We start from the raw sequence: 27,431 nt of genomic DNA on the forward strand, positions 1-27,431 counted from the left end.
TTGTCTCCTGTGTTAATGAGGTAAAGTCTTGGCTAATGTCCAACTATCTACATTTGAATGAGGGAAAGACGGAGCTTATTGTTTTTCACCCCAACAGCAGGAATGTGGATCGTTATGCTGATCTTGGCCCTCTTTCTCCGTACTCAAAACCAGTTGTTACCAGTTTGGGGGTGAAACTTGATGTAGGACTTAAATTTGATGCTCACATCAATTCTGTGATCCGGTCCAGTTTCTTTCACCTGAGACGCCTTGCTAAAATCAAGCATATGCTGTCGAGAGCCCACCTGGAGCGGGTACTGCATGCTTTTGTAATTTCTCGGCTTGACTACTGCAACTCTCTATATGCAGGGTTGTGTCAATCAACACTGCGTCGCCTACAGGTTGTGCAGAACAGCTCTGCCAGGTTCCTGACTGGGACCAGGAAACGGGACCACATCAGTCCGGTTCTGGCCTCCCTGCACTGGCTTCCGATTTGCTATCGCTCACAATTCAAAATACTCGTCTTTATCATTTCTTCCAGGGTGGTGGTCCCCCCTATCTGGCCACTCTCCTGAACAAACATTCCCCATTGCGCGCTCCTCTGACCAAGGCCTACTCGCTGTCCCTCGGTCTAGGTGTTGTACCCGTGGGGACCGGGCTTTCTCAGTCCTAGCACCGTTACTCTGGAACCAGTTGCCACCCTCAGTTAGGCTGTCCCCTTCTCTGCCAGTCTTCAAGAATCACCTAAAAACACACCTCCTCTGCTTGGCGTTTCCGGAACATGTTTGATTTTGGCCCTCTTTTATGTTGAATCCATTCCACAGTTTTCATTGGTACACTCAATCCATCCACTCAATCCAAATGTGTTTCACACATTTGTCCTTTACCGGACTGCTTCATCTATCTTGTAATTTCCATTTTGTACTTTGTAATTTGTATTTTGTAATTTGAATTTCTTTTATTGTTGATTTATTCAATATATGTACTTAACTGTACCATGTTCAGCGCTTTGGGCTTCCTGACAGGGTTGCAGAAGGCGCTATATAAATAAAGCTTTGATTGATTGATTGATTAAACGCCAGCGGATACCTGATGGTCACCTGGATGGACTGAAAATGGGACTTTAAGGCTGTTAAAGTAAGTAAGTAAGTAAAAGTTTATTTATATAGCGCCTTTCACAGATATAAATCACAAAGCGCTGTACAACATGATAAAGATCAGGGCAAATACCTCTAACCAATAAAAACATCAGAAAAACAATAGCAGTGATAAACGTAGAAAATAAAATCAGGAGTATAAACAAAGTGAAGGTGTGAACCCGAACAAAGCCATCTTTTTGAAACATTTAGGGAGGGAACGCCTGGATGAAAAGGTGAGTTTTTAGATGATTTTTAAAGACCTCTACAGTGTTAGAGAGACGGAGATTTGAAGGTAGACTGTTCCGAAGTCTGGGTGCAATAGTCTGAAAGGCCCTGTCCCCTTTGGTTTTCAGTCTGGTTCCAGGAACAGCCAGGAGGTTTTCAGATGTGGATCTAAGGTTCCGAGAGGTGGTGTGTGGGGATAAAAGCTCAGATAGGTAGCTTGGAGCCTGGTTGTTAAGAGCTCTATAGGTCAGGACTAAAACTTTAAACTGGATTCTATATTCTACCGGGAGCCAGTGGAGGGACTGTAAACCTGGAGTGATGTGAGCTCGTCTGCTGGATTTGGTTAGGAGTCTGGCTGCTGCATTTTGGATGGCTTGAAGGCGTGAGAGGGAGGTTTTGCTGAGACCAGTAAAAAGAGCGTTACAATAGTCTAAGCGTGATGACACAAAGGCATGGATGATTTTTTCCAGATCTGCAGTAGAAACCAGTTTACGGACTTTTGACATGTTTCTCAGTTGAAAGAAACGAGCGGGAGATGGTTTTGACGTGTGAGTCTAAACTTAAAGCTGGATCAAAAATAACTCCTAGGTTCCTAATGTTGGCCTTGGCTGATGGGCAAAAAGAGGCAATTTACAGGAAGCAGCAGAGAAGACTTACCTCAGTAATGCAAGTTATCTCTGGAACGTATAAGGTAGATTTCTATTTGGTTACAGGACGGATAAAATAACATTTCCAGTGTCATATTTTACTCTGTTGTTTACTTTGTTGTTCTTTTAACAACATCTTAGAAATGTGCCTTTGTTAAGCCGCTCCATCTGAAAGCATCTTCTGATTCTTCATCACAGATGGCGAATGCTGCAGAAAGCTAACGGCTGGTTGCCAAATCTGTAATCTGCAACGTATTACAGTTACAGTTCCAGGACAACAAAGCTAAGGTCATCTTTCAGTTCGACATCCCAGCAAAACAAATAATAAAGGATTAGAAGAAACTGGCTACTTTCAAATGACTTGGCATTACTCAAATCTCCTATTTTCTTAAATAGGATTAAATGAAAAAATGACAACCAGCAAAAAATAAAAATAAAAGACAATCTGAACATTTGTATTAGCTTGAAAGCTACGATTCAAGGACATTTTTACATCTGCTTATTAGTTTGTCAGCGTTTGAATAAAGACACTAAAGAGGATTTTAGATTTTAATCTCTGCCTTTTGTGTTGGGAATTTGGTCAGAAACACCACAGATGTCTGCAGTTAGATGTCATGACTGTGTTCGGGGGTTCCTCAGGGAGGTGTGCTCAGCTCTTTACGGTTTACTACAAACCCACACATTACATTGGCCGATGATGCAACCGTGGTGACGAGGATGAAACATCTGACAAAGCAAAGGTGGATTATAAACTTGGTTGATTCAGATCAGCGGCTCCCCTGTAGATACCGGGAGCTCTAAAGTGTTTTATGTCTCCATCACTGATGATCTTTCATGAACTCTTAACCCCACGCACTTGGTAAAAGGTGGATCACGAGTAGATGCACTTCCTCAGGAGGATGAAATTTCCACTTTCTATCCTGGCCACCTTTTACTGAGAGCATCCTGACCAGCTGCATCACATCTTGGTGCTAGCTACATAACTGGCAGGAAGACTAGTATGCAGAACCCTCCTAGACCTTCTTCCCTCCTTGGAGAAACATTTCAAAGGCTCTCTGTTTTGCGAGAGATCCCCTTCACCCTCCCCATAAGCCTTTTAATCTCCTGCCATCTGGTGGAAAATATCACTCCATCAATTCAAGAGCAACCAGAATGCACAAGAGCTTCTTCTCCCTAGCTATAAGGATTTTAAACTCCCAGTGACATCCTTTACTTTAGACGTTTATCTTAACATATTTGTTGTCTTCAAATATTAATGAAAATGAAAGTGGCAACAACTTACAATTACACGCTCTTATAGGCTACATTCCTGATCTGTCGTTGGCAAAAACCGCTGTGGTAAAATAAGTTATCAGATAACGTTAAGAGACGTCTGTTTTTACTTCATTAGAAACAGATCAAACACCAGAAGACACTTAACATGTTTGTACTTCTGTACCTGCTCAGCTTGTACTTCTCCCATCACCAGAGTTAACGCTTACATCAGGAGTTCTCGCTGTGGCGAGGAAGAGAGCGAGTACTGTAGGGTCAGCAAATGTTTCAACATTAAGAGAAGGCGCCTCATCGTTGTCATACTGAAAGTTGTTTGTCTGAAAAGTAACGGCTTGAATTTTTTTACGCTGTAAAAACGTTGAGTTTTCAGGTATTGTATCCCTCAGGGTAACACATGACTCAATTTTTTAGCTTTGAGAGAAAAAAAGGGAAAAACTGCTGTGCCTAGAAAGACGGCTGCAGCTGAATATTTCAGTCGGAGGGAAGGAAACGGGGAAAGAGATAGGGCTCACAAGAATACGTCGAGCCTTTATCAATCTTACATTAGGAGAATGTTAATCTCATCCGAGAAAATAAAAAAAGACTACTCTCTCCTCGTGGGTTTGCTTTTCAAAACGCTCGTCTCCTTTCAGCCAACGTCAAATCAATTTCAGGCTCCAATGAGATATATGTGTAAAACATTAACGGAGAGCTTTCAATATTTATAGCTGCTCAAGAGACCCTCAGCTTTGGAGCATTTAAACTCAAAAATGACAAATTTTACAACTATTGCGTATTTGTGGGTAGGAACAGCATTTCAAAAATCTATTCCGTCATGACAGGAAAACAAACCGAGCTTTTCTGTAGATGTACAACTGCATAGGCACTGTGTGATGTCAGACAAGTCAATGGCTGTTGGGATACCGCATCAGACGAGTTCTGAACAGCGTTCGGATCGCTCGCGGGTCCAGACAAAACATCCAACAGCACTATTCGATTCCAGTCTGACTGATATTGGCGACTTTGCCTGTCGAGATAACGAGTGCTTAAAGAATGGCAGTGATTTGGATTTAGTGATCACTGGCTCAGCTGCTGCTGCAGCAGCACCTTGGGCTAAGTGGATGGGGGGTTGACTGGAGAGGCCGTTGCTCACCTGTAGGGAGGAAAACTGAAGGGCAAACTGTTTAATCGTTAAGCTAAACTTGCTAATTCTACGCCTTGGGCTACCTGACAGGGTTGCGGAAGGCGCTATATAAATAGAGCTTTGATTGATTGATTTGATACAGATTTTTCAGCAAAGTGCAAAAACAAAGTTTGGTGATTTGTTTGGGATGTTTGCTCATCCATTTGCTTTTGGATGTAAATACCACACGTCCTTCCCCCTCAAGTCCAGCGTCACTAGCCTGGGGGTCAAAATGGACTCAAGCTAGCCATGACTCCACAAATAAATGCTTAGTCCGGTTTGGTTTATTTAACTTTGCCAGTTAACTCATCTAAAAGATTCTCAAAAGGTCACACTTAATCAGTCATCCACGCATTACCTCCAGACTCAACTGTTGAACCTGACGTGATGTCATGCCGCTCGTGGGACCGCCCCCTTCTCCATGATGGTTGGCAGAAAGACAGCTAGTCAAAACAAGCCCGTTTGTAGCTTAGACATAATGTTCTGACATGAAAACGGGTCAAGGGTAAAAAAAAGGTGATACTGTGAACACAAACAAGCACATCTAGTCTTTTCTTTGGAATATACAAAGTTCATTGTCGCAGTAAAACGCAGGTCACACCCCTACCAGAGTCTCTCCCAAAAGAAGGCGTTGCCTGGTGGACCGAGAGGGTGGTGTAGCAGCAGTGACACAGAAATGGAGAACGATGGATAGCGATGCTAGCTCCTTTGCCTCAGAGCGGTCATTTGAGGTGGAGGATTTCTCTCCACCTCCTTCACCAGAGGTAAGGGAGGAGGCGAGCAGTTCTGAGGCGTATCATTTCAAACCGATGGCTCACGAGTTACCTGAGACCACCAGTGTTGAGACCAGTAATAGCTAACCTGTGAAAAAGCGTAAACACTTTCTCGCTATTCCAACTGGCTACAGAGGCGTGGCCGAGACTCGGCTGCTTTTATAACTCGTGCATCATGTCACACGTACTGGCTACCATCACTAGTTGGCACTTAGCAAACAGAAATGGTTGACTCAAAATCAAACGTAGTGCATGCTTTTAACCTGAAGAGGGCATCACACTGACGGTTTTAGGCAGAACATGAATGGTAAAATACAGACTACACATGTTTACAGCACTATTAGGCGCTCATTTAAACCGTTTATCAGCGAGAAAAAGTTGACTTGGGACTGACTTGCTCTTTAAAGGGATAGTTTGGTGTATTAAAGAGTCGCCGACGAGCTGCTTACATTTTACTAACAGTAAAGAGCCTCGACCTTAACTCCTTTCTCACGTCTACGCTGCAAATCGACATGAACCAGAAGTGAAAATGGGAAAACATTTGGAAAATGCATAAAAAAGTTGCCCGGAAGTTCTCGGTCGTTATCTGCTTCTTAGCTTAAACAAGAGGCTGAGGAAAACGACGTTGATCAGAAGCAGAAGTTTTACTGATTTGCACAAAAAGCCACTGAGCTCACATGTTTGGCTCAACGTGAACGTTCCTCTTTCTGAAACATTCAGATATTCAAAGGAAGTGAAATGTTATTCATGGGAGCCCTGATTCAAACAGACGGACAATTCAATCACATGAATGCATCGCCATGAATAAGAGAACAAATAAAACATCCTGATGCACGGAGTTGGCCTCCACCAGCCACACAAACAAACGCGAGCAGCATCAGAGCCGAGGACTTGTACGGTTAAATTATTGAGGAGCTCTCTGATGCCTCTCGTTCTGTCAGCATGGGTCAAAAGTGAAGAACAGGGATGAAGCAACGGGGTGGGGTGGGATTATGATGGTCCGATGGATGTGAGGGATGCGGGAGCATGTGGCGACCATGAATACAAGCCTCTCCAACCCCCAAATCCCCCTCCTAATGTTCAAATGTTAAATGTTTAACAGGGAGGCTCTCAGAAGAGGAGCTTCAAAGATCCGCCGCTCCTCTGCAGCACCGTGTGCACAAACTCTGCTTCATTCTCCTCCGTTTATCAGCTTTAGAGGTTCTTAAAGAGTCAAATGATGGTGACAGATGATACTTCAGTGATTATGTAACATGTCCTCCTTGATTAACTGATTCATTTTTATGGAGCATTAGAAGAAAAGCTGCTGAGGGCATGGATCGGTTCTGCACTCAGCTGACTGGTTCCCCAGATGAAACACTGGGAGAACAGCTGATTAGCTAAACTCTAGATCTGACCAGAGTCCTACTCCCCACTGTGATTACGACGGACACCAACAATATTCAGAAGTTTTACATTAATATCAGTCAGAGGAACTTTTATTAATTACTACATAACTGAATATAATACTAACGCAACACTAGTCAGCTTTAATAATTATTTTACCTAAATTGCCGTCAAATGCAAATAAACACAAAATAGTTTTGAGTTTTTACTTAAACTTCTTATTTTCTACTATTAAAGGGGACAAACTGGAACTTTTCAAAAGTTGCGTTGGTTCGTTATGTTCTTTGACCCAAATCTCTCCCACATAAAGCAAACTCAGCCGTTTTGTTTACATTTTCAGTACCTACCAAAATGAGCTGTTTCAGGGCTCTGAAAGATGTTGCTGGCCACGCCCACACATCCCTGATTGGCTGCAATGGGGGGAGGAGCTTTGATAGCTGGGAGGGGCTCAGATTAGAGCTGCTGCTCCTCCAGTTTTGACAGTTGAGGGGATATTTAGGAGAGGTGCCTGAAAAAAATGACTCCCATCCGAATCACGATTCTTATAAAGATTCAGATTTGATTCATCCGGGTTCGGAATCGATTATCTACAAAAGCATGTAAACTGCTGTATTTCCGAGCGGTCCCCGAATGCATCATCAACAGCGCTGATAGCTAGCAATATTTTCGTGCTCTGTGCCCTTTAAGGCTGCTATCTGCTGAAATACGAAGGAGACGCACCTGTCTTAGTATCCTGTGTGTTTAAAGAGTCAACAAGTCTGCTCCATTATATTTATGTTTGAATGGCTATTTTTACTTTTTGTTTATTTAATTTTCCGTTTCATCATCAGACAAAACAAACAAACAAAATTAAAGCAGACAAAAACAAGAAAAATAAACAACTAAAGAAGGCAGCATCTTGGTGTTTTACCAGCTCAGTTCCATGTTTAAATGGTTTTATCCTGTCGAGTTTGTGTGTGTGTGTTAGTTCGTGCCGACTGCACCGTGCATAATTGATGCTTTAAAGACTAATTGGTGCCTGATCGTCTTCGTGTTCGGTGATAAATGTTACTGGTTTATGTGAATTCATGCTACTGGACGCTATAAAACCTGCTGTTTAGTTTATTTACTGACACGTTGTATTCTCTTTCCCCTGCTTCTTCATACCACACACGCACGCACGCACGCACGCACGCACGCACGCACGCACGCACGCACACACACACACACACACACACACACACACACACACACACACACACACACACATTCACACACACTCTAGCTGACACTTTACTGGAATAAGTCACGCTGAAAATCAGCATCAAACTGAATCGTGAGTTGTTGTAAGACTCACTTCTCTAATATTTATGGCTGTGACGCTTCTAAAGTAAATGAATTATCGGATTTGTGACCTCTGTCTCTTTAGATTATCGAGTTTTGTTTGTGTTTGAGAAAAACTGGTCAGTTTAATTAAATGAAGTCTAAATTAATTAATTTTCCTCCAGTATGAGGATGGAATCGATGCTAAATCACTGCAGAAGAAACAAGACTTGCCCTTGTTGGTGTCCAGTTTACTTATTAACCACCTGTCACGTATCCAAGATCCACCGTCTGACTTTAAGATTCCTGCTGCTGGAAAAGTTTTTACCCTTCTTTCGCCCATAAATTAAAGACAGTTGTGTATAAATGAATTCAAAGCACACAAACCCTCTATCAAAGCACAATTCATTTGCAATGCAATCAAAGAGTACTACTAGCTTCTCTCGTGTTTAATGAGTAGACTGTCACTGGAAAGCGTTGATCTCATTACACGCGATCAGCCCATCAGCGTGGAGGCAAATGAGAAGTGATGGTGGATGTGGAATGAGACTTGTTTGAGGAGGATGTTTGAGTGAGCAGCGCTGCTCTCCTGCAGCCGTTCTGTTTGAACGTATCTGGGCAGAACGTGTGTGTGTGTGTGTGTGTGTGTGTGTGTGCTGCAGATGAGGAAGGTGCTCTAAGCCCAGCTATGATGGCTCCCTTCTTGGGTCATTTCAGTCCCAGCAGCGCTGAATTGTTGACAACCCTGGGTTTGTCAGCACACACAAACAAACACCAGTGCCACGAATCAACACCTCTGAGGGTAGAATGGTGATACGGACTGGCAGATCGCACTGCTGAGGCCTGGACGTGAGCTGGTGTGCCAAAAGGATTGTTTTTATTTCATTTTCCTGTTTGTCTTTCACACGAGATGAAAAGCCAGGCGATGAACTCCAACAATGGGAAGGGGGGCGAGCTTTGTAGAGAGTGTTTCTTTTCCCAGACTCATAAAGACAGGTCATCGTTATGCAAATGACAAAAAGGCCAATCAGTGACACACACACACACACACACACACACACACACACACACACACACACACACACACACACACACACACACACACACACACACACACACACACACACGGAGCCTTGAGCGAATCCTAATGCATCCTTCCCCTTTTTAACTATGTACAGGCTACAACACATTGATTTCTAATGTATCAGGTTATGACAGCTCTTCAATATGGCTGCAGACAGCCAGGGTGGGGGGTGTGGGGGGTGAGAGCACGCAGCTCCAGGCTGCCGACCTGACAGGGGAGAGCTGGCATTAAGGAGGAGGATGTTGTTGTCCTGACTACTGTCACAGCGAGTCAGACACAAAGTCAGGCGGGTGTGTGTGCTGGCCCGGCTGACTCCTGAGCCCGGTTCCTCTTCAGCAGTCTCTGCAGAGGTGGATCAGGAGCAGTAATGAGGGAAATGCTGCCTCCATGGATCCCAGTGCACAACAAGGTGTTTTTATATAAATCACTGCAATTCCTGCGAGGAGCTGCAGGGAGTCGTCTCACCTGGTTTATTAAAGAAAAGCACCCGTTTCAGATTTTTACACCAATTCTGACCTGCTGATTCACACAGCGGTGCGATTTTAACCGACAAGGCCAGAAATGATTTATCACGTGTTGAATTTTAATCTGAATGAATCAGCTCATAGGGTTCAGTACAGAAGTATTCACACTAATACGGAAATATTTTTCTTGTTATTTTGCACATCTTAGAACAAAAGCGTATAATTACAGGAAGTACAGGAAGCCTCAAAACAAAACCAGTAATTGTCTTAAATCACGGTGAAACTCTAGGATTTGAAATGCCCGACAGATCTACGTCACACAAACATTCATGACCATCCCATCTTGACTCAAGACGGGGAAGGCTGTTGTTGGTTTAGCGTCCAGGAAACAGCAGAGAACGTCTCCGCTGATAGACGCTAACTGTTAGCATTAGCAACTCCACCACACAGCAGAACTCCTCCAGGCTTGTGTTATTTGTGGAGATAAAACATCAACGTTGCAGAGCAGACAGAGTCAGCGGTAGAGTCGTGTTGCTGTAAGCCAATCAGAGGAGAGACGTCCACAAATCAGGAAGTAAAACTCGAAATCCATCTGAAGCTTAGCTGTGACGTGGGTAACTTTTAGGTCCTAGAAGTGGTGCACCAGTGTATTCATAAAACAGGTAGAGACCGCCCACTTGTGCAGACCTGAAGCACCAAAGTTGTTTAGTGCCGAGTCTGGTCAGCAGAGGACTACAGAGGGACGTCTAATGGGAAGCTGCTCAAGTTTCTGGCTCAAGAACCATTGAAACCAGTTTGAAATAAACAGATTTGAGCGTGAAAAGACTTTGGTTTTGTTTAAACTTAAGAATTTTTATTTTTATGGGTTTTATTTGTGTGTGTGTGTCAGGAACTCAGTCTGGTGTGGTGTGAATGCAACATGTGTCATACTGTGCCAGTGTGTTTTTCCTTTGTTCTGCCCTTTCTACTGGCCCAGACTTTGGATGTTTAATGTTTGGGGCTGCTAATAAAATGTTTTCTAATAGTTTGGAGCAAAAATCAAAAGTTAAATACAAACGTGACCAACTGTCCCCAGAAATGTTTACCTGTCCTCCATATTCTGAAATTAAACCATCTAAAGACAAAAAGAGTGGTAATGCTTATCAACCATAGCCGAGTCCTAATTTCAGTCACAATCATTCTGTGTCTGCTGATGAACCCCGAGTTGATCTGGATGGCGATGGACGTGTGAAACCACGCCTTACCTGAAGGAGGCAGCGGTCTGTGAAGACGTAGCCGATGAGCTTGTCCAGGTGCATCAGACACTGGTGGTACCGGATGTGATGGGTGAGAACGGGGAGCATCATGGCGTGCTGTTGGACGACAGAGAGAATTGGAAAGTGAGGCTGGAGTATGAAAAGGCGAGTGAGGGAAGCGTGTTTGGAGAGAAAGCGTGATGAAGAAGGGCGCTTGTATAGCACAGCGAGGGGAGAAATCAATCAGCCCGTCATTATTTATTAAGTGCAGCTCTGCAACAGAAGAAATAATCAAAAAGCCCATTTCTGCAGTGGGAGAGAGAGAATGACAGGAGAGGGGATGGAAACTCACATTCGGACAGGACACGGGAATGGGATCCCACTCTGACAAGCTGCCATGCTTACCTTTGTGCAAACACTGACAGCCCTTTCTGACCCCCACATATGAAAGCAAAAAGTTTCAGCTAAGTGGAGGAGAAGTGAAGAGGAGGAGGAGGAGGAGGAGGAGGAGGACACAGCCAGCGGTCAGCTTGGAGAGCCAATCTGGAGAATCATTACTGGAGGCTCATCATGTCTGAGGGCGTGTAGCTGAGGCTGGCGTGCACACATTAACCCGGCGCCACCACACCAGAGACATGCAGCCTCGCATGTTTTAATTAGTGCTGCTGGGGAGCGGCGCTGCCACGCAGCCCCGGGGCCATCACAGGGGCCGCCGTGACACGGTCCCCAGGCCTCGTTAAGCAGCCAATTAAACAAAGGCGGGCCCCGGTCGAGCCCGCAGCTCCTGACCCGCTCTGATGATGGGTGGGGGGGCTCGTTAGAGTTCAGACGCACTAATTAAAAGGTGGGAAAGTTCTCATTTAGCATCACAAATCCTGATTGGGTGGTTTGGGCACCATCCAACAGAATCATGCAGAAGCCTCTAGGGTTCATCTCCATGGTGATTTAGGTGGCATCTCTGATGACCTCACTTCTGATCAGCTTTCTGGTTGGCTCCCAGCTCAGATCTCAGCCAGACCTTCAAATCAAAACAACTTCTCTAAAAGCTCAAACTTTTCCATCAGTCGCACTTTTCTAGATCCAAACTGGAGCCGGATTTTCCCAGAGAGCATCTCTCCTGACGACTCGCTGATACCATCTCCAGCTTCTGTAACGAGCTCCGAACTCTTTACGTGTTTTAACGACTCCCTCCTCCTCAACAGGATGTTCAAGTTTAAAGGCGACAATAACTCAGACCTCACAGCCTCTGTTAAAAGTCTCCAGGACTGATGAGCTAACGACTAGGGCTACAACGGTCCAACTCTGGCTTTTAGACTTCTAATGAATTAGGAAGATAGTTTCACTTATTTTACTTCATCAGGTGATTTTGTCCATTTTTGCACCAAAACGTGAACATTATCTTATTTTATTAGTTAAATCTCTCCAGCCCCATCACCCATCAGAGCTGTTAGCTGAATACAAACGTTTCATTTAGCCAACGATATTTCAGAGAGATGAAGTTTTGTTTTTAAAGAAAACATTTAAAAAGAGCAAGTCACCCCCAAATCAGCTAGTTTTTTTTACTGATAAACTAAATAAACGCGTGTCTAATCGTGCTGCAGACACGTGTCGTCAATAGTTTGGCTCTTTAGTGCATTTTAGTTAAAATTTAAATATTCTGCCTAAAACTGTCAGTGTTGTGCCGTCGTCAGGTAAAAACTCTGCACTGCAATTGAATTTAAATCTGCCATCGCTATTGGCTAAGAGGTACCCTAGAACGTTAGATGGTACCATATGATGTCACAATGTCATTGTGAGCCTGTGTGTGTATTTGTTAGTGAGGGTTAGGGCTAAAGAGTAAGTCACCCCTACCAGATTCTAACTCCACTCCCACTTCATGTTTGAAAAATGCAACACATGCTGTTGCCTGGCAGACCGAGAGGGCGGAGCTGCTAACAAATACACACACACTGGCTCACGACAGCATTGTGACATCATATGGTACCAGCTGATGTTCTAGGGTACCTCTTAGCCGATAACGATGGCAGATTTAAATTCAATTGCAGTGCAGAGTTTTTACCCGACAACGGCACAACACTGACAGTTTTAGGAAGATTTAAATTTTAACCAAGATGCACTGAAGTGCCAAATTATTGACGACACGTGTCTGCAGCACGATTACACTCATTTATTTAGTTTATCAGCAAAAAAAAAGTTTATTAGGGGGTGACTTGCTCTTTAATTACTAACATTTATCCCAGGTGTCTCTTCTGTTGAAATTTAAATGATTTTAGAGGGCTTTTATTTTTGTGATATTTCTACTCTCCTGTTACTATTCTTGAAAAGAAGTAAAGTTTTTATTTGTTTGATGAACGAATCAGATCAAATCTAGAACCTGCTGCTACTGCTTTTGTAAATAAACCGTTCAAACTGGGACATTTGATCCTGCATACATGTATTTTTATTCATATTGCTGATCCCCTCTATAGATTTGAGAGAATATTTGTGTACTTGGTGTCACTAACGGGACGTTGCCTGTCCAGAAGCCACAGCAAAAGGCCGGTCTCCTAAGAGGTTCCTGATGGTTTTAAGCAGACATGATCAGGAGCAGAAACCAGAATCAGTCAGACGAATCCAAAGAAACAAAATCTGTGGCGGATACAAAATAAACCAAAATAAAGCGACTCAAGCCAAACCCCCTCAGCAGAGCCGAGTGATGGTAACTGGAGAGCTGCTCCAAAAGCCCGGCTGCTTTCAGAATGAAGAGACTGGGGGTCACTTTGAGCGGCCGTCTCCTGTCTGTGTCACACCGCGAGCAGAGTGCAGCGCTGCAGTTCCAACTGAAATTATTCATGAAGCAATTAGTCGTAGCGCTACAGCTTGAAGCAAATATAATTGGACAGCAATTATGGATGGGATTCTTCTTTGCTAGACCTTGCTGTAAGAGAGGCCAGAACTTTCAGTCATTTCCCTCCAAACGTGAGCCGAGCATCGGCTGCAGGCTCTCCTCACCGCCGACAGCGGTGTGGAGATGTAGTCGGGAGAGGAGAGAGGCGTGCAGCGCCCGTGCCAATTATCCTCAGAGTAAGAGGCCAAAATTACTGGAATAGACAATAAATGAAATAATTGTGAAGCAGCAACAGTGTGCCGTTGTATTTGATTAAGCCAACAAACCCACAAACACACGCGGTTGTGTTCACTCCAGCCTGCACAGCGTGCCATGTGGGCTTCAGCTCTCATTAGGGCTGCTAAATTACAAGCTCACATGTAAGTGAACATGACCTGGGAAACTCCCCTGGAAGCAGATAAAGATAAAAATAAGAGAAAGTGCCGGTTTGTTTGTTTCTGCTGCTGAACGGCGGAGAGGCCGGATGTAAATAAAGTGTCAGGTCGGAGTCGGTGCTTGATGAGCGGTGCAGCTGCTGCAGCTCTGCGGGGGTCCACTCTGCTCGTACAGATTTTGACACTTGAGTGGAGAAGAGATGCGGCGAGAGGAGATCAGAGGCAGCGTTTCTGTCAGCGTCGGAGGAAGCGTCTGCCTGAGCGGAGCTGCAGATTCCTGGATGTACAGGAAGGGTGAGCGCTCCGGGTTCCTATCAGGCGTCGCCCTAACCGCCCTGCCCTGATTTATCCATCTACAGTACGTTTACGGTGATCAGGCGTTTTTATCTGGGTGAAGGAAGAACGGACGGCCGTGAAAAGCCACTTTTTATTGGTGCCGCCACTGCAGAGTCCAGTCAGCCACCAGGGTTTGGATTCAGCTAGCTTGTTTTTGATTTAATGCCTTCTAGGGTTCTAAACCCCCCAAGGCCCTTTACAACACAATCAAGCCCATAAACACATCCACACGCCGGTGGTGATGAGCTACATCGTAGCCACGGCTGCTCTGGGGCTCGCCTGGAGAAGACGGGCGCCACCACTCCCTCTGACCACCACCTGTAGGCAGGTGGGTTAGGTGTCTCACCCAAAGACACAACTACACCAGACTGAGCAGGGATCAAACCCGCAACCTTCCCATTACGGTGTTTGTTTACATCTAAATCAGTACAGAGCACTGAAAACGCTTCATTCGCCACCCTCCTCTGCACAGCTGAAAGCTGCGACGCTCCTTTTAAACGTTTCCAGGATTTCAAACACCTGCGTGCTTTTCACACATGAAGAGCATGTAAATGCTCAACATGACTGTTTCCATATCCTTGTCTGATAAAAGTCAGTGCTGTTGTACTATAATCAATTCATTTAATGGTCATTTTTATGCATTAACTTTCAGTTAGTTTTAGTTTAAACTTCCTGGCTGCAAAAAATACATTAAAAGTCGGAAAAAAACTGAAAATTTTTAATGAGAAAAAATAAAAAGAGGAAAAAATACCTTTTTGAAGGAGGAAAAGGTAAAACAAGCCCTGAAAAGTCTTCTCCAAACCGGACCGGTACCCTCTTTTGTCCATTTCAAGCCGAACTAAAGCTGGTTTCATCCTGCTAAAGCCTGGTTCATGCTTCTCCGTCAGCTCCGCAAGGGACAGACACGCACGGATTGACGGAAGCGTTTTGCTCTCATACTTCTCCGTCTCCTGGAGAGTGTAACAAAGCAATTCCCCGGCAGGACAACAGAGGGCGTAGCGCTGTTCTGTGGTATCCTGTCATGTATCGGTCCAAGATCGTGTGTTTATATTGTGTTTTTTGTGTATATAAGAGACTTTTAACACGGACATATTTGTCTCTCATCCTCCTCCACCTCTTCATGCGCTCCTCACCTCTAAACCCACGTTTCCTGTCATTTTCGTCCACAAATAAAACGCTTGCTGTGCATCTTTTCACTCCTCCCGTCACGGGAGAATTAAACGTTCATATTTTTAGAGTTTTTTCGCGAGGTATTCTTCAAGCTTCTCCGTGTCTGCTGCTAGTTTTCCTTGGCTCTCTTTGAAATGGCGGCGCTGTAAACAACAGCGGTGTCCTGACCAATCACAAGCTTGCATAATCCGTCTCGTTCGACGGATGTTTAAAAAAGTGGGCTCGACTCCGTACGTACTTGCGTGCCTGCCGGAGCCCTACGCAAGGATGGAAAATGGCGTTGCGTGTCTCCACACTGACGCAGACGGAGAAGCATAAACCAGGCTTTAGGAAGCGGCGAAAGAGACGTTCCACATGCACAGATCAACCATATTCCTGCTAAAAGATCTCAAAATGAGGCAAAAAAAAAAAAAACAATCATTTAGCTAATAAACCAAGTCATCGCCATCAAATGATGTCAGGTCACATCAGCACACATAACCTACTTAAATACTGGACTTTCCAGCTTCGTTCAACAGGCGAACGTCCAGCTGAGTGTTTGTGATCCTGCAGGTATCAGGCCACGATTAAAGCCCGCACCAACACTCCTCAGAGGTCGAGGCCAACAGGACTGCCGTCACGTCACCAACGGAACAACGAAGAGCCGTTAACAGCAGCGGTTGGACCGGTAAGACTCCATAATTCTATGAGCTGTGTGTGTTTCAGATACGAGGCCGGTATTAGAAGTGAAGGCTGTACCCGTATTTACTGGAATATCTGGATCGGCTTGTGTCAGAGCTCCAGTCGATGTTCACTCAAATGAAAACTAAGAAATTGGCTGTCATCTGAAGGTACTGAAGTGAAAGCTGCTGCGGTCCCAGAGCACCTTCATGTGTCAGTAGAAAGTTAGCCATCAGAGAATTAACCTTAATATAAGTGGGTTTGAGATTTTTGATCATTTTAAAGCAGAAACTTTTGACACTCTGTGGCTGCAGCTTTGGATCCGTGACGCCTTTCTTCTCCGATTTTGACTGATGTTGATGCTAGATGTGGATTTCAATTCAAGTGTCTCAGAAAGGATTTAAACTCTGAGAACTTCTGATTCTTTTGTGTCATCGTCACTAATTATAAACCGTGATTACAGAACATGATGAAAATGTCGACCGCTCCTCCGCGACTCAGAACACCAGCCTGAGATTCTCCTCAGAGACCGGATTGTGAACTGGGGGTTACCTGACAGACGTCTGAGCGGATTCCGGTTTTCCAGAAGCCCTGGCTGCTCAGCTCCACAGTCACCTCACGGCGCATGGTGTTCTTCTGACGGATCTTCTGAAGAGCTTCCTGCCAAACAACCAGACAGTCAATTATTGATCCACTGGAGCAGAGCCCACAGGGACCGCTTCCCGTCCTAAAAATCCCACCCCTGCACCTTCGAGCCCTCCTTTATTCCACTCTGGCACATGCAATAAACTGCAAGCTCCTTCATGAGGTGATGCTCAGAAGAATCGAGGCCGGATGAGACACTGGAACGGCTCGGTGGAGCGACTGGGTTCAGGCTCAGGCCTCGTTTGCAGCAGTAAATTTAAAATATTTCCATTGGGTTGGTAAAAGTGCGAATAAATTCCTCACAATCGGGTCAGAGAAGGTTAATGATGGGGTGGAGCAACCACAGGAACCTGCTGCTAAACACTTGTACAGAACACAGTGAAACACTGGAAAAGCAGACGCTAGGCTGAGCTAATCCATTAGCTTCCATAAACAGAGCATGTGTGAGCATCAACCTGTGAAGACGAAAGCTGCGTGCTTTATCACACGAATCTCTCAACATACAGGAAGTAATTAAAGATGGCCGACGCAGCTCATCAGTCTCAGTAAAAACAAAAGATGGTAATACCCGAGCATGTTTTAGTGATATTGAGCCAAAACTGAGAATAAGAAAGGCTCAAAATCATTCAAAAGTCACACTGAACCAGATCCAGAATTCATCAAAGCGACTGTAATGACTTCTTTTTTCAACCTGAGTTTAAAACTATTGCATGAAAGGTGTTCAGTGACATCTCCTCCTTTGGGGAAAGATGCACCTTAAATGTATTATTTTACTTCTTTAACCGTTTTATGATGAAAAACTTCAAACTTAATCTCAAACCTTTAAAATGTGTTTATTTTGAGTCAAACTGCAAGTGAAGCTAAATTCATCTGTAAGAAACACAAAGAGTGCCTATTGGTCGGATGTGCGTAGGGGCGGGGCTAACAGAAGTCTAGTTACTGCTGCTCAAAAACCACTGAAACAACGTGCCTGGTTTGTTTTTGGCTAGCTGCTGCTTGTTTACTCCACCGCATCCCAGAATGCAAAGAAAGCCCGGGTAGTTGTGTCGGATCGTGGTGGTTCACACTATCAACTAACAGCTCTCCCTTAACTTTAACTGGCAACTTCATATTGAGGTCAGTAGAAGTTTTGATGCATCTACGTGTTCAAAAGGAGCCCGTCAGACCAGCTAGGATCAGAAAACTCAACAGTTTGCTGAGAATCCTCAGACTTTAGCAACATTTCTATTCTTTAACTCATTTAAATGCTATAATTATCAAAAATCTATTATGATTTCTACTAAAATGGTCAACAACTGAAACAGGATGTGATAAAGATGGCTGAACGCCAACACATCAGCTGGAGGGTAAATATAGAAAGGGGGGGGGGGGGTTCTTACAAATAAAAACCAAGATGGAAGGCGTGTTGACAGAACGCTCCTCCTTAATGTGCGTGCTCGCGCGTCTCATTCAGCTGAGACGCCATCGACTCGGCCTGGCTTGGCCGTGATCCACCTAAAATGGAATGCCAGGACTTTCTGACTCGCAGAAGAAATAAGAACAACAAAGGCATGAATAAATAACGCCATCCTACTTTGAACTGTGCATCAAAAGGAAACGTGCTGCGCGTGGGCATGCAACAAACACACACACACACACACACACACCGAAGCCTCCTGCGGACAGCCAGTCGCTGTATGTGGAAAGCAGTCATCACAGAGAGCAGCGAGTCAGATGTAAATAGTTTATTATGCAGGGCCTTGAGCGGGGTCAGGGAACGGAGGGAAGCAAGGCAAGTAAATAATTAACCAGGGGGGTTCGGAGAGACTCTTCCTGCTGGTCAAAGTCACGGCACTTTTGACTTTTCCCATCATATCCTTCTACCGAGAGCTGTGTTTATGTTTGGGATCAGTCCGAGGTCAAACACCAAAGACACTTCCTGAAAATCAATGGCCGAGGAAAGGCGAGCGAGCATCTGTTGCGCGTTTGCTCGCTGCCGCTTTCTTAAGACTTTGTTTTATTCCCATCACATTGCCACCGCCGTCGCATGAGGAACGCCGAGCTGGGAGATTATCGGAGATGTTGTGGGGCGTTCAAAGGAAGATTTCACCACAAAGAAGCAGATATTCATCAAATCTGCAGCCGATCATTCCGTTTATTTAGATAAAACTATTTGTTACGAGTCCTCTTCTGCTTAAAGGGACAGATGTGCTGAAGAGGGTTAACATCTTTGACCTCATGACCCCAGAGAAGAGATTGTATGATCATGTCGAGTCTCAACTTTCTTTAAATTAAATTGAACATTTTAAAGGTGCATTATGTAGAAATGAAGTAAAAATGACACCCTGTGGTAAAATCCGGTTACTACAACAACGGTAGTTACGGACCTCCTTCCATCATGACTGAAACAGACTCTTGTGGGATTCTCTCACTGTAAAACTCTCTCCATATTCTTACATACTGCACCTTTAAAACGTAGGTTGCCACAGATATTTGATTTTCTTTTATATTCTTATTTTAGATTTTTGTGGCACCGGTCCTGCTCCATTTGCATTAAATATGTCTAATGTTGTTGTTTCTCAGCTGTAAAACCTTTTTATCTTTCTATTAACCTTTATGTGGAAGACCGTTTTGAGACTACCGGGCTAAGACGCCCAGAATCTTCACGAATCCCAGTCCAAACGGGAGTTTTCTTTTGAGAAAAGACTCTCGTTTGTCGCCGTGGAACCGAAGGAGATCTGTGGAGCGAGCACCTGATACCTTTTCAGAGATTCTCCTCACACGGCTCCACCGAGCTCGGCCAAATCTGCAGAGGAGAATCGGAGCAAATCCTGAAATCCACGGTGAAAACCCCGGGATGGAAACACTCTGGGAAGAATATTTATTTAAATCATAAATAAATCATTTCTGATGATAAAGAAATGAGTTATAAAAGGTTTTGAGTCAACGTTGGTCAGAAAATGACTGAAACGAGCATTTTTATCTTTTTTATTATACGACACACTCAGGTGTGTTTCACCTCTGGCCTCGCAGGTGTCAGCCAGCCGGTGTGGAAACCTCCAACAGGGCGGAGGTTGATGGTCGAGAGTTCCTTTCCGACGGACAGATGTTTTAGTCCAACGGAGGAAGTGTTCAACGTCCCCTCAGGCGTTAAATAAGCAGCAAAGCCACTCTGCCCCGACACGGCTAATGCTGCCACTGCACTGACGGAGCCGCTCTGCGAGTCTGCATGTGTTTGGGTTCACTAATTGCTCCGGTGCAGGCTGACAGTGAGATTGTCAGGACCTGTTAGCTGAGGAACTCCACTGCGCTACCTGGGAAACAAACTAATTGAGCTCTGGGTTCTTGTCGGTCATTGGTTCGGAGTGAATCGGAGCGCCGGGAGGAGGAGACTGGATCTGCAGCTCTTCTGGAGGAAGGATCTGGTGCTGCAGAGCTTTCCTCCAGGCCACACACACACACACACATGCGGCGCTGCTACTCGGGGACTCCCCGTGGCTACACGGTCATTACTTCACCAAATCTAAACCTTTTTCTTTCCCCGCTCCCCAGCGGTGGTCTGACCTTCACACCCGGCTCAGGAGAGCAGTTACCGCTGCTTTATTCTGAGCTGTGAATTCATCTCAATTATGCAAAAAAAATATATAAAATAAAATAAAATAAAAGGGGGGAGGGGGGGGGGCATGCTATAAGACAAGCCGCAGTCCCAAAAGAAACAACACACTTCCTGTGTCCTCCTATCAGAATAAAAGCTCTGTCTGAAACTCCTGAGCTGTTCTATCAGTGAAGAGACAGATCTGGATGATTCAAACCCATGAAGGGATCTGAACGAATGATGGGCCGTATTGTTGTTTCGGCTTGTGTGCATGTAGATGATTATTTCCTGAAAGCAGCGGTAAAATCCATCCAGAGGCAAAGCCATGGCCACTCTTCCTCTCGTCTTTTTTACCAGCATAGACTAAAACTCACACAGATCAGAATCTGCCCCATCAGAGCGGAACCGTTTCATATCAGAATAAACTTCCTAACTCACGGGTAAATTCAACAGACAGAGGCGAGAATATTTTGGTGTTTGTGAAAAATTTCAGTCTAATTAAGTAAAAGCAAGTTCTTAAAAAGTAAAAGAATCTGTGAAATGTTCCTTTTCTTATGCAGTTTTTTTATTCTTACCAACACAACGCTACGGTGCGACTACGAATCCTCACAACCGGTGAATAACAACCGTTTTTATCAACACCTGCAGCGTTCTAGACTGACCTTCTCCACCTGCAGGCCAGATTATCTGAACTAACCCTCCTGCAGACGAGACGAGCCACGAGGGAAGCCTTAAGGCCGGTTTGTGACCCACCTCTCTCTGAGTCAGCTTCTGCTTGTCCAGCTGCTTGACCTTTGGGCTGTTTGCCAGCAGGTGGCGCAGTTTGACGTAACTCTTCCACAGCTTCTGGTACCTGCAGAGTAAACAGGCTGTTACGAGTCCGTCTGTGTCTCCATATCAATATTTTATCAGCAGCTTTGCTGAAGAGAAACCGCCTGAGACACCGAGGGCGATCCGAGCCGTGAGAACGGGTTCACGCCGATGATTCGTGACAAAGATGTCAAAGCAGCTCACCTTCTGGAGTTTTATTGTTCTCAGACGACTCAGGAGCTCATCTCCTCATTTTCTATAACATTTCATTGTCTTTGTGCTCATTTGCATCTGAAAAGAGGCACGGAGTTATCGGCAAGGTGACATGTAGCCACCGTACGACCCCCTTTCTCTTTTCAATCAGACCGCTGATTGATGCACTGAGGGCCGAGTGTGACCGTTCTGCTCTCATTCAGGAGACTTTCTCCTCATTTACCCAGTTATTCAATTACGATAGCCAGGATGGTGGAGAGAGGGGGAAGGGCTTGAGGGACCGGATGGTCCTCTGACGGAGAGATCAGGAAGAGTGAAGAGGAAGGGAGGGAAGAGGTGGTCCGTAGTGTGGAATAGAAGAATTACAGGGCTTTAACAGCGGAGGCTTCATCAGAGACCGAGACGAGGGAATGAGGCGGCTTTACCGCCCTGATTATCAGCTCGCCACCACCTCCGGAGCGCCACAGAAGGGGAGAGAGAGTCTCTCCAGCCTGGGAGGCCCCCTCGTCCCCAATCCGCTCCGGTGACCTTTCCACATATCCGCCGTGTGCTCTCAGGGCGGCTCTGGCCGTTCCCCGCTCATGCTTCCATTAGCATTAGCTGCCTCGCTCCTCCGCTTCCCATCTCTAACCCTTTTCAGACGTGTTCATCTGCTCTGGCGCTTCAACAAGAGTCTCCATGACTTGTAGGGTCTGTGACAACGTGACAGGGCCATTATGGGAACAGCAGCAAAGCACAGCTCATGGTGTAGGTGACGAACCATCCGTGTCTGGAAAGATCTGTTGTCACCTGTTGAATCATTTATTAGACATGAACGACGCTGACGAGACTCCCAGGCTACGGCTGGGTCGGGGTCTAGGATCTCTGCCTTGTCGGATGGTCTGCGGAGTTGGTTCTTGACAGTAAATCTGGGTCTCTCTGGTCGTAAACACGGTTCTACAAGGATCCTCAGGAGAATCACGTTTAAGGCCGCTGCTTGTTCCACTGTTGCTCCTCAGGTTCTGCAGACATCTGCTAATCCTCCATTGGTTAGGTAATTAGTGCAATCTCAGAACGCTGACCCGTGTCAGTCACTGGGCGTTTGGGTTTAATCGTTTAAAGAGGATGGTCCGTCTGTTTAACCACAGTTATTCAGTCAGGACGACACCTTTCACACAGACGGCCGTGTCCTCGGCGTGGGTGGGGCCGAGCGTAGGGGATTAAAGATGATGTTGGGAATGCTTGAGACTCGTGGTGGTTTTAAGGGTCCAGGGATGTCTTGAAACGTTTTCTCTGCCTTTGCTAATTAAATCAAGTCACCTGAAGCTACCGAGTTGTGGTCCGAGTTAATCACCTACTGACTTAACTCAGGTGTGTTAGAGGCATGCTGGATAGAGGCACTCCGGGACCTGGATCGCCTACCCCCGAGTTAGACTTTCATCTTTAAACCCAAAGACAGTTGTGGGGTTTTGACCAGTGGTGGTCATCCGTGACTTCTAGTCTAAATGCTGACTTTAGGTCTGAAGGGTTCCTCCTTGTGAATCTCCTTCAGGTAGTGGACCTTGGTCCCTGGTTCCTTTATTCCCAGGAGAAGGCTGAACCAAGAACACCGTTGGGAACATGGTCATCAATACACTTCAGTAAGGATAGCGACACTCCAAGACTAGGATTGCCTACCCTTGGACTTCAACTGAAGCCCAAAAACCAACAATTTTGTTAAGATTTTAAACAAATTATAATCAATTTTCATTTAACGTCAAAAATTATTCCAAAAATAAAAAAACAGCAGATTTAAAAGCAAAACAACATAAAGCAGTGGTTCTCAGTCCTGGTCCCGAAGGGCCGGCATCGAGCACGTTTTAGTGGTTTCTCTGCTCCAACACACTTGACTCTGGTTGACTCCCCTGCAGCAGCCTGTTAGCAGGGTTAAAACTAAAACGTGCTGGACACCGGCCCTCCAGGACCAGGATGGAGAACCGCTGCTCTGAGGGAATCCAGTCACAGTTCAGACGTTCATCAGGAGTTTGACGCAGGATGAAGAACAACAACAAAGGAGTTTAAAATGCCAGAAGAGACCATTAGAATCCAGTTTTCTGATAAATGCTAGAAATGTGGTTTTGAATGTGGGGAACCCTACCATTAGCCCGTAGGGTTAGTGTAATAGGAACAGTGCCTGTAAAGTGCTTGTGTCATGAAATAAATGGACCAATCACAGCTTGATATGCAAATTAGGAGCTCGGATTCCCTTCAGGACCACGAGGTGGGAATGTGACATGGTTCCCTCTAAGCTCTAGAGCAGATTTAAGTAAAAAGGGGTTGTTTTGACTTTAACATCCTCTATAATTCTATCACCTGTCCTCCTGCATCACCCCGCTGACCTCCGACACGCTCCCGCCTCGGTGGTCCTGATCGAGCTGGAGAGCTTGAACAGTGTCCTGACTTAATATATGCGGCTGCTGTGTCCAACGCTCGCTCTCTGCGGCGCCGCCGCTGCAATCAACAGCGACGGCGACCCTCGCTACACGCATCATTAGCAGTGGTCGGAAACCCTTTCCACGGGTCTCACTACTCGTTTCTGCACGTCCTAATGATGTCCCAGTTCATCCATAAATTTGTCGTCGTCTGCCGCTTTGAGGAGTTTGACACGGCAGCAGGGCGCACGCGGATGAAAGAGCTCGGAGGATTGAAACGTAACGGCAAGGGAGGAGGGACATTCGTGGGAGGGAGGACGCCAACGTGTCAGGCCTAAATGGATTTCCTCGTTTGCACCTTACTCGTTTCCATTTCCTCCTCCTGGTGGCTGTGAGTCCAAGCAGACGAGAAGAGATCCACAGGTTTAAATTTAGCAGAAAGCCAGACTTTTGATTGGCTCTGGTTGTGTTGTCACATCCCTCAGAGGCAGCAGCTCGCAGCGTTTGATACACAGCTCCTGTTATTTATGCAGAAGCACAGTACAGTGTTCCCTGCTGCAGCCCTGCGGCGTGTGTGTGTGTGTGTGTGTGTGTAGCATAACTATTCACCAGACAAAAACCTGAGCGCGTCCAGCGGCTGAGACGCCCCGTGTGAACCCGAGACCCGTGTCGGCGCATGTGAAAATGTCACGCCACTCGTTTCCCCATCCCTCCACTCCCAACCCCTCTAACCGTGGAGCTCTCCTCCTCTAGCACGTGCTCGTCCCCCCTTCGCCGCGGCGCCCAGGGAGAGCGACGCCACACACGGACGGCCCTTGACATGTCGTGTCGGTTTTCCGGGGAAGGCGTGTGATCTTACTGAGGGTCTCCAGCGTAGCTGAGCTGAGCCGGCCGGATGCCGAAGTGAACGATGATGGGGAAGGTGATGACGTCTGCGTTGAACTGCTCCCTGTCCAGCTGGTCGATTCGCACCGAGCTGGGTTTCTGGAGAAAACACAGAACACGGATTCAGCGTGCTACAGAATAAACATGGTTAGCCACGAGGCAGTCATCATTCAATCATCTGCTCGCGGCGTAAGACATAAATAATCCACCCCACAAGGGTCATCTGTCACAGCAGCGTGATGAGACGAGGCCCGAATTCTGCTCGTAGCACAAGAATGATAAGGTGATGTCAGGGAGGGAGAGCTCCTATCGGGGAGAAGATTGACAAGCAACATGTCCTCAGCTGGCTCCCAAATCACAGCTAGCCTGTCAGGCTTTTGGTGAGATCAGAGGAAGCGTCTGCTGATCAGTGCAGCAGATGCTCCGGCTCACCTTGATATTCACTCATCACCACAGCCGGCATTCCAAACCTTCTGATTCCAGAGCGAGAGGTCGCCGGGATCCACCGGATAACTTTGATTCTGCCTTTAGAGCAGAATAATCAGCTTTGATCGGGCCCAGGCTTTGTAGATTCACACGTTCACATGCTCTCCTGCTTTTAATAACTAACTTGAGGCGAGAGCTCGTGGTGGGACCGGGTCAGCGCGTGGAACTGGAGCTCCGACCTGCCAGATGCAGGAGGATGGTAACACCCGAGTCTGACAAACAGGACGGAGGTGAGAAAAATAAATAAATCGCTCTAGCGCTGAAACAAAACTCTGATGTTCCCGTTTCCTCCTTTATGACCCAAAAGCATGGGTCGGGACCCGCCGGGGGCCACCGAGAGGGTCTGGAGATGATCTTCAGGAATAAAGTCAGCTATAGAAATGATGCTCTGTTGAGTCTGAAATGTATCAAAAAGATAAAAAAAAAAGATCTTCAACCAGCACCGGTCAGAGGTCACGGGTCTCTGAGGGTCCAAATCTGAACAGTTTATTTTATAGGGTGCACGAGTACATCAGCCAAGGCTAGATAAGATTACTATAACAGCAACTTCAGAGCAAGAAAACAAAACGGTGAAAATGTTGTTAAATGAGAGACCCAACCAAGATGGCCGCTCCCAAAACAAAGGCCCATTTGGAAATAAACATCGTTCTTTGGCCCAGTCTTACTTCTCCGACCGATGCCGATATGAAAACGACACACACCTTTTGTTTTGTGCATCTGAAGCTAAACTCACACTGAATTGCTGGATTTAGAGCCCCACCCTGCACACCAGACTCCTAAACCTGCCCAGATGAGGTGAAACTAATCACATCAGGATGATCTGGTCTTATTCCAACAGCACAGACATTTCTGCGTGACCTTTATCTGAGCCTCTGAGAGGAAACCCGTTTCATCTTTAACCTGACGACGTCTACACAGCTACTTCCTGGAAAGCCTGACAGCAACAATTCAGCGCGGCCACACGGGAGGAGAGACAGAGAGAGAGAAGTTGACTCAATAACTCACCCACACCAAAGGTTACACAATCACATTCACTCTTCATATGCAACCTCTAAGCCAGCTCTGACATCCTCACCTTTACCCAGACACAATTACTCCACATCCTTTAAAGTACGGCCCAGACGAGGACGTTAACCGACTTCATCCCGACATAAAAGCTCCCGCTCCCAGTGGTGCTGATGGCAGAGGATGCCCTTGAGGATAAAAGGTGAGGTTTCTCATGTCACAGGCTAAAAAGGGACAACCTCATTCCTGCAGAGTCAGGGTTCAGGGCACCAAAACGTCCTTGGAGCGTCAGATAAAAAAACAGCAGCCTCCTGCTGTGAGGAGGACGAGTCGGAGGACTCACCATGCCAGGGTTGGTGACGATCATGCCCTTACACTCCTCAGCGTACTTCTGCCAGTCCAGCTGTTCCCACTGCAGCATGTCGGCGATCTCTTCCTCGGGGACCAGGGCCTTGCTGCTGCGCAGCAGGTACAGCAGCACCTGGTGCATGGACAGCACCTCCTTCCCACCGTCTGAGAGCATTCAAACATAAACAACAATCAGTTCTTCCTGCTCTAACGGTCTCAAAGCCCACAGGTACCTCACCGTTGGTCTACCTGCAAGAACACCAGAGGTTAAACCTCACTATCTTCACACACGAAGATATTATTCTGCTTCTGTGAGGGTTGGTGCGGAAAACCCGTGGTGGTGCCCACAGAAGTGACCGTCAGTTAATCAGATTAATGTGGCCTGGTCTGATTCATGCAGATTATAAAAACCCTAATCCAGCTAGTTAACCGTATTACTGGTCTGTAGCGAAGCCAGCATCTCACTGGTCTGGATTCAGGTGGGAGCTTGTCTAAAGAGCCGATACCGACGTCAGAGCCAACGACACTGACAGTAAAGAGCTGTAGCACATACATAAAACATGTTACTAGCTTGAACGTTATTATTCTGTTAGCATTAGTTAGCACTTAGCTACGATACCGGAGAACACTTCTGATTTCTCTTTATGAACCAGGGTATCTGCAGGTTTAAGGGAGCCAAATGTAAGACTTTTTAAAGCCACTTTGACCAAATTGAAGCTATTTTTAAAAATTACATTTAAGCTATAATTTCCAGCTGTTGCCTGGAACCGGTGCTAACCATGTAGCGAACGTGGGATTAGCCATCCAGTTACCATTAAACTTGCACTTCCCCATGGCGCAAGCTCCCACTAGCTTAAAGGAACTTTACGGAGTTTTGAATTTTTATGCTCGTGATTGCCCCCTCAGGCCAAAAGCGTAACGGCAGCTTCAATAGTAGGCTCGTGCACGAGGCACGCAGGCTGTACGTGCACACCCCTTAA

At 45.9% G+C, this 27,431-nt stretch overlaps 1 protein-coding gene across 2 annotated transcripts in view; it reads right to left on the minus strand.

Moving 5' to 3' along the window:
• Nucleotides 1–27,431, minus strand: part of drosha (drosha ribonuclease III) — a 287,001-nt gene that overhangs the window by 87,171 nt on the left and 172,399 nt on the right. For both annotated transcript variants that reach the window (XM_070553472.1, XM_015955511.3), the window contains exons 13-17: nucleotides 26,447–26,616; nucleotides 24,587–24,711; nucleotides 21,068–21,167; nucleotides 16,648–16,755; nucleotides 10,678–10,785 (exon numbers count right to left, since the gene is read on the minus strand). In XM_070553472.1, the coding sequence (XP_070409573.1) occupies nucleotides 10,678–10,785; nucleotides 16,648–16,755; nucleotides 21,068–21,167; nucleotides 24,587–24,711; nucleotides 26,447–26,616 (611 nt within the window). The remainder of the gene's footprint in view (nucleotides 1–10,677; nucleotides 10,786–16,647; nucleotides 16,756–21,067; nucleotides 21,168–24,586; nucleotides 24,712–26,446; nucleotides 26,617–27,431) is intronic.

Source organism: Nothobranchius furzeri, chromosome 7, assembly GCF_043380555.1.
Source record: "Nothobranchius furzeri strain GRZ-AD chromosome 7, NfurGRZ-RIMD1, whole genome shotgun sequence".
NCBI lineage: Eukaryota > Metazoa > Chordata > Actinopteri > Cyprinodontiformes > Nothobranchiidae > Nothobranchius > Nothobranchius furzeri.